The sequence below is a fragment of the Nanorana parkeri genome, unplaced genomic scaffold (genome assembly GCF_000935625.1).
Source record: "Nanorana parkeri isolate BGI_ZX_2015 unplaced genomic scaffold, ASM93562v1 scaffold872, whole genome shotgun sequence".
Lineage (NCBI taxonomy): Eukaryota > Metazoa > Chordata > Amphibia > Anura > Dicroglossidae > Nanorana > Nanorana parkeri.
Genome location: NW_017307140.1, coordinates 108484 through 120501, shown reverse-complemented (window position 1 = coordinate 120501; position 12018 = coordinate 108484). Strand labels below are relative to the sequence as shown.

Genomic DNA, 12018 nt, shown 5'->3' with positions numbered 1-12018 from the left:
TTGAAGCTCACAGAAATATCTTGGAATAGTGCTAAAGAATAACAATAAGCAGAGTATAGCGCACAGGAAGTTTTCAACTCAGAGGACTTTTGGCAGGATCGACACTTTTCTTGCAATTATTGAAAAGACATAACAAAATGCTTAGATGCTTTCAAAGGAATATTTCACATATCAAAAGGAAGCAAATAAGAGAAGTTAATTGATAAAATGTATGTATACTTTAGTGCTACGTGCTTTTCATCATCAATTTCACAGTGCATTGGTACTTTTCACTTTCTCATAATTGCTAACTATTGCTATAAAGTTCATCAGTCACCAACAGGATTTCACTTTTACTTGTTTTATGGTGCTATAAATGCATCTAATACCAAACAAAACATTTGTTTATTAAAATTAAGGACCCATTCACACATATTGCACATTACTGCAACACATGTAAACCCATGCTACATGCCATAGTGCATTGCGGTGGCATTCATTTTACAATAGCACCCAGATGCATTAGCCCAATGCACCTCCAATGCACATCCATTGCAACAAAACTCACTGTGATGCACTTTCATGCAATGCAGTGCACTGCATCAGAAACAAATTTGCTTGTCTATTTTATGCCATGGGCAGCTTAATTATTTGAATATGCTGTCTTAACATAATGCCTATTAACATGCAAGTGTTAAGGTAATGCACCAGTGTGAATGTACCCTAACACATTGGGAAAGGCATGAAGCATAGACAGGGTCAGTATGAAGGTAATAGACAATAAAAAAAAGAAGATAAATATGGAAAGTAATATAAACAGGGGACATGGAACACTGGTTTGTAGCTTGCTTTTTATGTGTTAAAACACTGTACAGTAAAGGAAATGCAAAATTCAGTTTAAAGAGCTACACAGCAATTTATTCATTGACCCTGCAGTGAAAAATATATTTATGCAGTAGCTATGACTTTCATTTTCTCTATAATATTTGAAAATGAATTACTTACACATGCTCTCAGACAGGTAAAATAAAAAGATTATAAAGGAAGATCGGCAGTCATTGAAAAGACTACTTTAAATAAGTGATCAAGGCACAACATGGGCTACTCACTTTTTTTTATGAGACAGACTGAGCTTTTATTATTTGACTGTTAATGGAATACAATTAGGTTTTTAACCAGGATTGTAGCACTTTCATTTTAAATATTTTCAGACATACATGTAACATAGGAAGTTGATTTATATAATCTTGTCAAAGTAAGTTCATGTTGCTTAAAAATAGGTTTATCTCTGCATAGTTTGTAATATATGTATATGTCACAGCCATATTTGCACAATATACTGTATACACAGGCTCTGCTTCTTGCTTCTCAGTTCCACGCATTGGTGTTGATTTACTAAAGTAGCATACACTTCCATTTGAAAAGGGTGTGTTCAGTGAACTTAGTAAACACAGTGAAGCTGTGTTTTAATACCCAAGCATGTGTAAAGGAAATAACAAATAAAGGAAGTTATTGTGTACGTGATTGGATGACTGAGGTGAATATATTTTCATTGTATTTACTAAGCTCAGTGAACATTTGCTTTGCAGAGGAAACAGTCACTACTGCTTTATTGAATTTGAGAGTAGAGGAAATCTTCAAATGAAAATTATGTTTTTTAGGATTTCACAGTTCAAACTGGCATTGCTGGTATCAATAGTGGTCTGGAGGTGTCCATGGCAAATGTAGCACATGAATGGGGTTCATGTAAGACCTAAATAAGTCCAAAGGCCTACTTAGTTCACAACTTTAGTTTTAGCACTAACTATGATTACTCTGACTCTAATTTTATAGAAATCAGGTTATGACAATGATAACACAAAACAAGCATGAGTAGGATGAGGTTGATACACCAAGACTTATTAGCAGAAAATACATTTTCTGCAGATAGTCTAGTTCTCACCTCCTCCTCCTCCCATCTCCTTTTGGCTCTGGCTTTCACTATGTTCTTGCAAAATTGCTTTATGGAATTGCACCACCCCCATGAAAATGATTTCTATATCATTAGGTAGCAGATTCATTACTGACTCATGTGCAATTTGTGTAGACAAAGCCTAGAGTTGCACCTGGGTGAAGTGAATACATATTTGGGCCTCATCAGATTCTCCTGTCCTACCAGACACACTGGCTAGTAATGGCAGTGACATTAAGATGTGAACACTGTCATCACATGTCTCCATGATCATTCTGCAGATTAGTCATAGGAATGTTACACACAGAGGTTTGCTCTGGAACCCCACTATATTTATCTTGTGTTCCCCTGATACTGAATGACTACATGCTTTTTAAGAACTATTATTGATTACTACCCCATAACAGCCATGACTGCTTTAGCTATGTTTTCAATGGCTAGAATTATAACTAAGTATATCAAAAATCAAAATAAATATATGTGTGCTTTAGTCTTTAACTAGAACTCTCTGTCCATATGAGGATTATACACTTGGAAAAAGGTTTAATTTTACTTCTTTATCATCTTAGTTACCTATCCCGTGATAGTGATCCTGTTGTAGTGCTAAATCTAAAAACAAATGGTAAATATTCTATCTTCTTTTTCACCAGTAGCTCGTTGGCTCACTTTATGCTTCTGGTGCCATCAAAGTGCATGGGAAGAATTCTGAGAACTAGAACCAAATAAAGGCAACTGTCCAAATATAATTATGAGTATTTGAACTCTTCCCAGCAAGATCATTGACATACTGGCATTTTAATACATTCTTATGTGACTTTAAACCATAAGGGCTCTTCTAAAGTATAAAGCTCAAAAGGCCTTCCTTGTCCACCTCTTCAAATTAGGTATTACAACTTTCAAACCTCTGACCACACTTACCCACAACACAAATGTTCTGGCTGACCCACAGATAGGCGTTGCTTTCCCATTCTGATTGTTCCTGCAATAATACACAGGTGTTGCTGCATAATTACACTACACTTACATAGTTAGATAGTATTTGAGGTTGAATAAAGACATATCTCCATCAAGTCCAACCTATTGTGTGTGTGTGTGTGTGTGTATAGGTCCTTGAGGCATCTCATTCTTAAGAGTACCTGTACCCCTGTATATTACGGTCTCTCAGGAAATCATCCAAAAAGCTTCTTGAACGATTCCACACTATTTGCTGAAATCACTGCTTGTGGCAATGAGTTTCAGACCCTAACCGCTCGAACTGAGAAGAACCCCCTTCGCCCCTTGTGTTTGAATTTTTTTCTACCAGTTTTAGGTGGTGGCCTCTAGTCTTTGTTATGGAATTAATCTTAAAGAGTTTGTTGCTAATGTTGCTATGACTATAGAACATCTTGTACATGAGAATCATATCCCCCCTTAATCTCCTTACTTCCAGTGTGAACATATTTACATTTAGTAGCCGTGTCTCATAGCTCTGGTCCTCCATCCCTTTGATGAGTTTGGTTGCCCTCCGCTGGACTCCCTCCAGCTCAAGGACATCCTTTCTGTGTACCGGTGCCCAAAACTGCACCGCATACTCCAGGTGAGGCCGTCTCAGTGATGTGTCAAGTGGAAAAAGCCACTTTTGGTCCGAGTTCAGTTTATGAAATACATTTTCCCATTTGATGTCCCCCACTAGGTGGCGCAGTTTATCAAAGTTAGCCCTTCTGAAATTAAGGGTTTTTGTCCTACCAGCCCACTTTCCTTTCCTGTATTCAATATTGAAAGTAATCACATTGTGATCACTATTGCCCAGTGTCTCCCCAATTACAATATCCTCAATTAACTCTGCATTATTAGTGACGATTAAATTGAGGATGGCATTTTTCCTAGTTGGGACCTCCACCATCTGGTCCATGAAATTGTCTCGCAACATGTTAAAAAATCGGCCCGCCTTTGTTGAACTTCAGGTTCCATTAGCCCAATTGATGTCCGGGTAATTGAAGTCGCCCATCACGACTACATTGCCCTCCCTCCCAGCTATTTCTATTTCGGACAGTAGATGAGCCTCCACCTCCTCCCCTATATTAGAAGGTTTATAACAAATACCCACAATTAGTTTACGACTATCGTATGTTGTATCCAGTTCCACCCATAAGGATTCCACGTCCTCCCCACTATTTGATGTGATATCGTCCCTTATATGCATATTTAGATTATTTTTAACATAAATGCATACCCCCCTTCTCCCACCTCTGTCCCTCCTGAGCAGGTTGTACCCCTATATATTGGTGGCCCAATTATGTGCGCTGTCTTGCTCTATTCCCACTATATCAAAGTCCTCCTCGAGCATCATAAGTTCAAGCTCTTCTAATTTATTAGCCAGACTGGCTTACATACATTTAATTCCTGTCTTATGGGACAGAGGTTTACTTGATATTGGTTGGCCAGTCTTAATTATATTATTTAAGGCTATAGGATTTACTATATTCACTGCGTTTGCACTGGTGACTGGAGTGAGCCCACTAATTGCCCCTTTATTACGTCCCTATTTATTATGTGAATTCATCTTAAGGTTTTCACTACCTAAATTTAATATTTTTATGCCCTCCCCCCATTATCTAGTTTAAAAGCTCCTCCAGTCTTTCTACCATTTTCCCCCCCAGAAATGCTGCACCTTCCCAATTAAGATGCAGCCCGTCTCGGCTGAAGAGCCGGTAACCGACTGCAAAGTCAGCCCAGTTCTCCAGGAAACCAAAGCCCTCCTTCTGACACCAGTTCCGGAGCCACTTGTTAAGTTCCCTCAACTTGCGCTGTCTTTCCGGAGTGGCTCGTGGCACCGGCAGTATCTCTGAGAAAACTACAGTGGAGGTCCTTTCCTTCATGGAAAGGCTCCTAGGTCTCTGAACTCCTTTTTTAGGACACTCCAATTTCCTCCTATTTTGTCACTGGTGCCGATGTGCACTATGACAATGGGGTCGTGCCCAACCTCATTTAGTAATCTATCAATTCGTTCCACAATGTGTCGAGCACGAGCCCCTGGTAAGCAGCACACTGTTCGACGCTCACGGTTACGATGACAGATTACCCTGTCAGTCCTCCTGATGATGGAATCTCCAACCACCAGGATCAGCCTCTCCTGACCCTCCGTCCTGCTCCCATCCTCGCCAGAGCAGTCACTCCCCCTGTGGATAGAAGAGGAGTCCTGCTCCAGCAGTGTCCCCCCTGAACAAATATCCCCAACATCACTTATGCAGAATTACTTCTTAAAAAGAAGTATAACAACTTTAGTCATCCTTTCAGCTTCTCCATTAGATTAAGGTTATCCAGGACTAGAGTGAATTATGGTGAGTCCAATTTACTTTTTCACCAGGAGACAGTGTATGTGCAATATTGCAAAAAAAGCTGGCTCTTGGGATGGTAAATTTGTTTACAGGCTGGAACATTAATAAAGAGTGTGATTCTGACCTAAGGTCTGACATTTTAATTATTTTTTGCAGACATGTACAGAAAAGGGCAGATGGAATGTTATGCTCCAAAAGTCCACTTATCCTTTAATACAGAACAAATAGACATAGACTACAATGTGCAACTAAAGCCCAAAAAAGTATGCAAAAATATATATGTACATAATGGACACACAACCTCGCCAGCTGTTTCTGAGTTACTAATCTGTGCTTGATTGCATGAAATTCTAGGCAGTAAACTATTAAATACTGGCAGAGCACATGCCGGTGAGATACAATCCTGTTGTCTTTGAAATATCTTTATAATCATTTAAATGTCATGCTTCAGGTTATCCACTCACAGACAAAACAACTTGTTTACCAAAGAAATAATCTATGAGTTTAGAACATAATTCTCTTCTGCAGTCATAAAGGCCACATGCTATTGCAGCAATAGACTGTAATGTACCCATGTGACTTTAGGGCTGCCACCTGGCACACAAACCACCATATTTACTTACAAAAGACTGAGAAATGTAGTTATGAATTTAAAATGTGAAGTGGAAGGAGACTGCCCCTTACCAAAAGGAAAACCAACACATTTTAACAAGTTAACGTGCATGCTGCAAATCTAAAATGGAATTTGTATTTTGAGAAATATGAAACATTTCTAGTGCCTAGTAAGTGTTAATGGAAATTGCCAATGCATGAAAATATTTATTGGTGAATCTGCTGCAAGCAAACCTACCTGTTTAACAATATAAATGTGCACAGATATTGCAGATCTGTATAAACTCACAATTCCCAATTTTAAGAACACAATTATTGCTATAGCAGTTAATTACATAAATGGTGACAAAGTATGATGATGGTTCTCATAGGGGTACCATGATTTAGTAACAATTTTATTGAGTTTAGTTAATATTTGTTGTGACTGACATCTGTGAAACTAACAGGGTTATTCACCAAAGAGTGAAGAGTTTGGAGAAGGCAGGACAAGCGAACAATCTAGGCCAAAATAGCTGAATTTGAATAATTCTCCAATTCAGCGCACTTTCCAGTTCAGCTGTCCTAGATTGTTCACTTCTCCTGCCTTGTCCAAACTCCTCACCCTTTTGTTAATAACCCTGTACATGGTTCTTATCCACACTCTTGGATTTGCAATGTTTTCTGTAACCACACTAGAAACATGCATGAACATTCCATAGGTTAATTTAGAAAACTAGAAGAAAATGTTTCCCTTAGAGTTGACTGAACTGAGTAAAGTTTGGTTCACTGGACTTTTGAAAAATCCAGCAGAAAATCCACCAATCTTGAACGTAGTGCCCAACACCATTTAAATCTATGGGAGACAAATCTTGTAATTTTTTTCTAGCCTTTTTTCAAGGCCAGTTCACAAGCTTTTGTTAAAAATAGAGTATGGGTAGCTGGAAACTGCCATGGCTGACATGTACTAATTAAAAATAACAAAACAAATTAAAATACATTTAGCAAGGAGTGGGCATTTCAATGCAGCTTAAAGGGCAGCATTAAAAATGCTGTTAACAACATGCTTGGGGGAGGCCGTAAATCTACACATGGAGTTGTGCACAATTACAATGTACTCCAAAAAAGTGACATTTAAAGGGTTATTCACAAAAGGGTGAAGAGTTTGGTGAAGGCAGGAGAAGTGAACAATCAAGGCCAAAATAGCTGAACTGGAAAGTGAGCTGGCTTGGAGGCTCTTTCCAAATCAGCTATGTTGTCCTAGATTGTTCACTTCTCCTGCATTCTCCAAAGTCTTCAAACTTTTGTGAATAACCCTGTCAGAAAAAAAGGATTAAACTTAAATGGCAGTTCCTGGTCAACTTAATTATGTCTGTAAAAGCAGCATGGGGTCCCCCTTATGGTCCATACCAGACCTTTATCCAAAATCTATGCCAGCACTCTTATCCACTGGATAAGGCATGTTGCCCCCCCCCCCTAAAATTCAAACCAAACTCTTGTCATGGCATGCAGTCAGGCCACATGCCCTCAACATTGGGATGGTACCATACTGGGGGCGGGCTGCAGAACCCTCTCCCTGCAAGGCACCTTGTTCTCATGTTGATGGGTACAAGAGCATCATCCCCACATCCCTAGTCTGGAGGATGTAGAGGTCTGCAGTAGGGTCTCATCAGAATCTGGAAGCCCCCTTTAAAATAAGGGGTCCCCCAGATATCTGGCCCTCCATTGTATGTAAATAAGTTAGGCAAAAAATAGTACCTCTTGTTACTTATCCACAAAAAATTAAATACACCCACACCTTAGAAAAAGTCCTTAATTTAAAAAAAAATAAAAAATATTGTCCGATGTAAATTCATTTTCAGCCAGATCAACCAGTAAGTTAAATCAATCACAATAAGCAACTATTACCACCACCAAACAAATGTTTTTCCTGCTGCAGCCGGAAGTCAGGGGTGGCAGGGTAAACTGGGCAACTCTGGTAATTTATTTAACCCCTTCTCCAAACTGTAAACATTCTACAATATGTTTGTGTCATACTCATGGTTGACCTGAACCCAAAGCTCATTCCTACTGTTTATATTGCCTAAGACAACCAATCATCTACTTACTACATTTTAAGGTACAACGTAAACACTGAAATGAGCAGATATAGGTGTTTGTGGGTTGTCAATCATTGACTTATAAATGTACCCAAATGATAACTTATTAAATGCTCATATGATTTTATCTGCTTTTTACAATTAGGTTTTAGTTAATATGTGTATGAGCAAGTTTTCTAGTGTCTGTGTATATGTTTATCTGTATATTTGTGGGTGCTGTATTGTAAATCAGAAAATTAAAATGTCTGCATTTGTTTATCTAGGCATTTAAAGACAATGGGGGAATTTATTAAAACTGGAGTAGACAGAATCTGGAGCAGTTGTCCAGGGCAACCAATCAGCTTCTCTCTTTAGTTTTTTCAGTTAAGATTTGAAAATGAAAGAGAGAAGCTGATTGGCTGTCATGCACAGTTGCTCCAGATTTTGTCAGTTCCAGTTTTGATAAATTCCCCTCATTATGTTTTCAAATCTATACTTGACCTGATTTGTGAGCTTCAATGATTAAATGTATAATTTATTGTAGAAAATGAAACAAGAACCAACAATACTATTTCCTATGCACCAGTATCCATGTATGTCACTATGTTTATTATTTAGAGCAGTCATTGAGAAAACATGTCTTAATGAAACAAAACTGTACCTGGTTACCTTGAGAAAGGCTTAATTAGACAGGCTATATTTTAGGTCACCCAGCATGTTTGTAAATAGAGACAGCACTAACATTATGATAATTATTTTGATTGATAATAGATTCCTGGATTTGCAGTCTTTAAGATATATACATTGGGAGGTACAAAATAGAAATACTTAATTATAGTATTCCTAGAAAAATCACACTTTATTAAGATTATTGTTTTCCTCTTGAACAGCTCATCTTTATCGCTTGTAATTTCTCTTTCTCAGGGTAATCAGGAAGCTACAGCACCTCCCGACACAATGGCGCAACCCTATGCCTCTGCTCAGTTTGCCCCAACCCAAAATGGTATTCCAGCAGAATATACTCCACATCCCCACCCGGCTCCAGACTATACAGGACAGTCCACAGTTCCAGAGCACACATTAAGTATGTACCCTCCGGTGCAGACACACTCTGAACAGAGTATCACGGATACAAATGCACAAACTGTCTCTGGCACAGCTACAGTAAGTTAAAACAGCATTTTAGTTGTTTTTCTATGTTTTAGAAACATATTTACACTAATACTATTATGTATATTGTGCTTTCTGTAATTTGACGCTGCTGATTCTGCAAAAAGGCACCAGTTTGGAGTGTAATATGCTATATAGGGAGATTTATCTCCCAAAATTCATTTGGGTCAGTGTTTCCCATAATTAGGTTAGTTCTAAGAAAATAGGATTTTTACAAAATACAGGTATTACCTATACTAATAAATGATTATTTGTTAAGAATGTAAGCACCCCTTTTATGTTTAAATGAGACTTCTAAAGGCCAAAAGTACTACCCGTGTACACTGCTAAATTTGAGTTTTGATTTGTATATTCTGATGTGGCTGCTAACCATATCATTCTAGTCATTCCATGGATCCATCCTGTCTGCATACGAGTACAGACACCTGCAAGGATGTGCTGTTCGGGTGATCGTACGGCTCTGTCCTCCCATAGAGAAGAACAGGCTGCTGCATACAATCGCACGCAGCACCTGTCCTTCCCGGGAACTGCCCATTACGGCCGTGCACGCCACATGGATCTGTACGGGCCGACTCTAAGCTGTGCGAATGAGGCCTAATAGCGCAACTTGTCAGAAGCTGTATCCCTGGAAAACCACCCTCCCAGTGCCGAGGGCATGTGGCCTGGTATGGCAGAGAGGGGGGGCGCTCGCTCGCCCCCCTCCTTTCCTGCCCTGCCAGGTCTGTGTGTGGCTCAAGCGTCTGGTTGGGAATTTTAGGGGACCCTACATTTTTACTTTAGGGGGGAACGCCACGCATTTTCTTCTATACCAGACCTAAAGGGTCTGGTATTGTTTGGGAGGGGGAACCCACGCTGTTTTTTTTTCTTCTCTTTAAATTTTTTAATAATTATTTTCTTAAAGTTTTTACTTTTCTCATTTTTAAACATTTTTTTTTCATTTGTTTACTTTTTTCTATTCTGCTCGTACCTCAGAGGTAGCAAGCATAATAGACGAGCCGAATGCCCCTCACCAGAATTCGGCTATTTAATCACTGCCATTCGGCCTCTATGAGAATAGGGGCAAGCGGCAGTGAGTGAATCGGCTGAGTCGAACGGCTTCTGCACTTCAGCTCAGCTGAACATGCAGAGCATGTTTGGCAGACTAAAGGCAACCGATGTACGACTGACTTTAGCCAATGTATGGTTGAATTTAGCCATACAGGGCTGAAGTGAATAGCTGAACGGTGTTCAGCTCACTTCACTTCCGCTCGCTTATTCACTCGGCTGCCTTCAGCACCCCCTTAGTTTCCCTGAGGGTCAGACAATTCATCCCAGGCTCAGCTAGTGGCAGCAAGAAGCCTGCATCTAGAGCTGTACACTATACACACTATCACACATCTAGAATTGACCTGTGTTGTACCACACTGGATTAATGCAGTTCACTGCTAGGATACAGAAAAAAATAGTTTTCTGTGTCCCATTCACACCACATTGCAGGTGTGATGGGTAGTAGACATGTGTGATTCGTTTAGTTCCGAATCGAAATTCGGGCGAATTTTCGGAAATTCGGACATTCGGATGTATCTGAATTCCGAATTACAGACATAACGAATGCAAACGAATCCGAATTTCCATTTCCGAAATTCGGTAGTGGTAGTCCGAACGTTTGTTTCTTATTCGTTTCTTATTCATTTCGTTCGTTGGAGCAAAGTGACATTAGAGATGGAGAAAAATATTTTTTCCCCCTCAAATGTCACGAACGAATGAAATGAATAAGAAACGAATATGAACAGAAAACGAAATGAACGTTCGACCTACCGCTACCGAATTTCGTCCGAATCCGAATTCCGAATCCGAATTGACTTTCACACCCGAATCCTGAAAAACGAAATAACACAAATCCAAATTTAAAACGAAACAAAACTAAACAAATTTTTTGGCAGTGCACATGTCTAATGGGTAGGGTGCTGCACTGCTAAAATGCAAACATTCTGCATTTTATTGCAGAGCACTGGCTCCTGCCACAGGTTGCCACATGACGGTACTGTGGACTGTGCTGTTATGCGGGGATCTGAATGGACACATCGTACACATTGTACAATTCACATAAATTAAAAAAAATTTAAACAGTGACAGCTCGGGTAGTGCACAATACAATCCACACTACCGGAGCTGTCATAATGCACTAGCCCATCTGCTGAAATTCAGCATTTTAGTGGACAGGCTAGTGCAAACAGGCCCTATTTTTTGTATTTGCTGCCCAGCACATTTACACCTACACAACCCCCTCTGCAGGTACAGCATTAGTGTGCATTGAACATCTTCTCACACAACAGGGGTTGGAGTGTAGGTGGACACAGGAGATTAGATGGGAGGTGGAGAAGATACATCTTCCTCTTCATGCAGAAGCAAATCATGCCTGGAGACTTCATGGAACTGGGAGAGGGTCTTGGAGACTGGCACATCCACTTCATGGAACTGGGAGAGGGTCTTGGAGACTGGCACATCCACTTCATGGAACTGGGAGAGGGTCTTGGAGACTGGCACATCCACTTCATGGAACTGGGAGAGGGTCTTGGAGACTGGCACATCCACTTTTATGCAAAGACGAAAATAGGGTGTTTTATGGACTGTCTGTAATTACTTAGAACAATGAAGTGGGTTGGTATGTGAGGTACCATATCCAAATATGCATAGTTATTTTAAAGACATAGAATAAAGCTGACTTTTAGGTACCCAATTGAAACAATGCTTACTATATAAAATATTTGCTATATTGACATATAATTAAAACAAATATTAAAACCAATGTAATATATATCCCATGCATTAATGTCATAATTAGCCTTCAATTGCATTATTGTTGCCATCCAATACCTATTTATTTCTCTATGCATAACAAATGTATTTAATGCTGTATCACAAATGTAATTAAATAAATATATTTATTTCAGAG

The 12018-nt window shown here is 39.3% G+C and overlaps 1 protein-coding gene across 1 annotated transcript in view; it reads left to right on the top strand.

Moving 5' to 3' along the window:
- Positions 1-9086, top strand: part of LOC108794599 (RNA binding protein fox-1 homolog 1-like) — a 425185-nt gene extending 416099 nt beyond the window's left edge. The window contains exon 2 of the mRNA XM_018565677.1: positions 8838-9086. Within this exon, the coding sequence (XP_018421179.1) occupies positions 8838-9086 (249 nt within the window). The remainder of the gene's footprint in view (positions 1-8837) is intronic.
- The last annotated feature ends 2932 nt before the right edge of the window (positions 9087-12018 follow it).